General features: G+C 54.1%; 1 protein-coding gene across 1 annotated transcript in view; it reads left to right on the top strand.

The window, feature by feature from the left end:
• Positions 1-1,848, top strand: part of LOC116084149 (myosin-7) — a 22,565-nt gene that overhangs the window by 18,275 nt on the left and 2,442 nt on the right. The window contains exons 26-30 of the mRNA XM_031361004.1: positions 2-63; positions 228-352; positions 924-1,232; positions 1,474-1,677; positions 1,783-1,845. Of these exons, the coding sequence (XP_031216864.1) occupies positions 2-63; positions 228-352; positions 924-1,232; positions 1,474-1,677; positions 1,783-1,845 (763 nt within the window). The remainder of the gene's footprint in view (position 1; positions 64-227; positions 353-923; positions 1,233-1,473; positions 1,678-1,782; positions 1,846-1,848) is intronic.

Here is a 1,848-nt window from a genome sequence, read left to right as displayed (position 1 = left end):
ACGCCTATGAGGAGTCTCTGGAGCACCTGGAGACCTTCAAGCGGGAGAACAAGAACCTCCAGGGTGGGTGAGCTGGGGGGTAGGGAAAGGCTGGGGCGGGGTGGGGAGGAAAGGAAGGGCCATGTCCCCATCCCTGAAGGCCCCAATGGCAGACCAGACAAAGAAGCACACCCCTACCCTATTAAGACCCCAGAAATTCCTGACTGAGTCACTATGTGCCCCCACAGAGGAGATCTCAGACCTGACTGAGCAGCTGGGCTCCACTGGGAAGAGCATCCATGAGCTGGAGAAGATCCGAAAGCAACTGGAGGCTGAGAAGCTGGAGCTACAGTCAGCCCTGGAGGAGGCTGAGGTGGGCATGCCGGAGGGAACAGGGCTAGGTAGGGACTGGCATCTAGACTTTGGTCCCTGCTTCCATCTTCCCTTTGCCCAAGTTCTTCCTCAGTGGTCCATTGTCAGGGTCTAGGATGGTGCTGGACACAGCAGGCGCCCAGCAAACATTTGTCAGTGTCAGATGAGTTCAAGGTCACTCAAGTTCCTTCATGAAAACATTTTATTTCCTGTACCTTAGAGGGGTTCCTATTTCAGCTCATTCCCCTTTCCACCTCTGCCTGCCTGTGTTTTTTTTTTTTTAAACACGCTGTGCTTCATTGCCTCTGTTTCCTTGGCAACACTTTTCATTTTCTTCTTTGTCTTCAAAGCTGGCTCCCTCCACCCCCCTGGGAGTCTGCATCCCCTTCTCTTCAGCTTGCTTTCATTTCTCTTGTACACACTATCTCTCATTTTCTTCCTCTGCATCTCTTACTGAGTCACGTATACCATTCCCGAATGCTCTCTGTACCATGGTTTTTAGACAGACCCTTGCTTCCACCTTGGTCTCTGACTATATGCCTGCAAAAATCCTTTCCCCACATCCTTTCCAGGCCTCCCTGGAGCACGAGGAGGGCAAAATCCTCCGCGCCCAGCTGGAGTTCAACCAGATCAAGGCAGAGATCGAAAGGAAGCTGGCAGAGAAGGACGAGGAGATGGAGCAGGCCAAGCGCAACCACCTGCGGGTAGTGGACTCCCTGCAGACCTCCCTGGATGCAGAGACGCGCAGCCGCAATGAGGCCCTGCGGGTGAAGAAGAAGATGGAGGGCGACCTCAATGAGATGGAGATCCAGCTCAGTCATGCCAACCGCATGGCTGCTGAGGCCCAGAAACAAGTGAAGAGCCTCCAGAGTTTGCTGAAGGTACTCGGAGACGTCTGGAAACAAGAGGTCACCTCACCTAGGGAAGGGCTGGCTTCTATAAATGCTAATTAGATGGTGGGAACACTGGCTCTCTCTTGTCATGCTATCATTGTAGAGATAGCTGACAGGCCAATCCTGAACAATCACAGTGGGCTCTCCACCCACATCCAGTACTATGTGACAGCTTCATGAAGGCACCACAGCCCGCTGTCTAGCTTACACTCATTTTTCTAATCCTCAGGACACTCAAATCCAGCTGGATGATGCCGTCCGTGCCAATGATGACCTGAAGGAGAACATCGCCATTGTGGAGCGGCGCAACAACCTGCTGCAGGCAGAGCTGGAGGAGCTGCGGGCTGTGGTGGAGCAGACGGAGCGGTCCCGGAAGCTGGCAGAGCAAGAGCTGATTGAGACCAGCGAGCGGGTGCAGCTGCTGCACTCGCAGGTGAGGGGGTGCCCTGTACATTCCTGAGCTCAGCAGGTGACAGGCAGGGGCAGGAGCCCCTCAGAGACGTCTAGTGTTTTTCCTGCTCTGCCACTCTCTTTCCAGAACACCAGCCTCATCAACCAGAAGAAGAAAATGGAGGCAGACCTATCCCAGCTGCAGACAGAAGTA

This window comes from Mastomys coucha, unplaced genomic scaffold, assembly GCF_008632895.1.
Source record: "Mastomys coucha isolate ucsf_1 unplaced genomic scaffold, UCSF_Mcou_1 pScaffold9, whole genome shotgun sequence".
Classification (NCBI taxonomy): Eukaryota; Metazoa; Chordata; class Mammalia; order Rodentia; family Muridae; genus Mastomys; species Mastomys coucha.
This window is presented reverse-complemented; position numbering and strand designations above follow the sequence as displayed.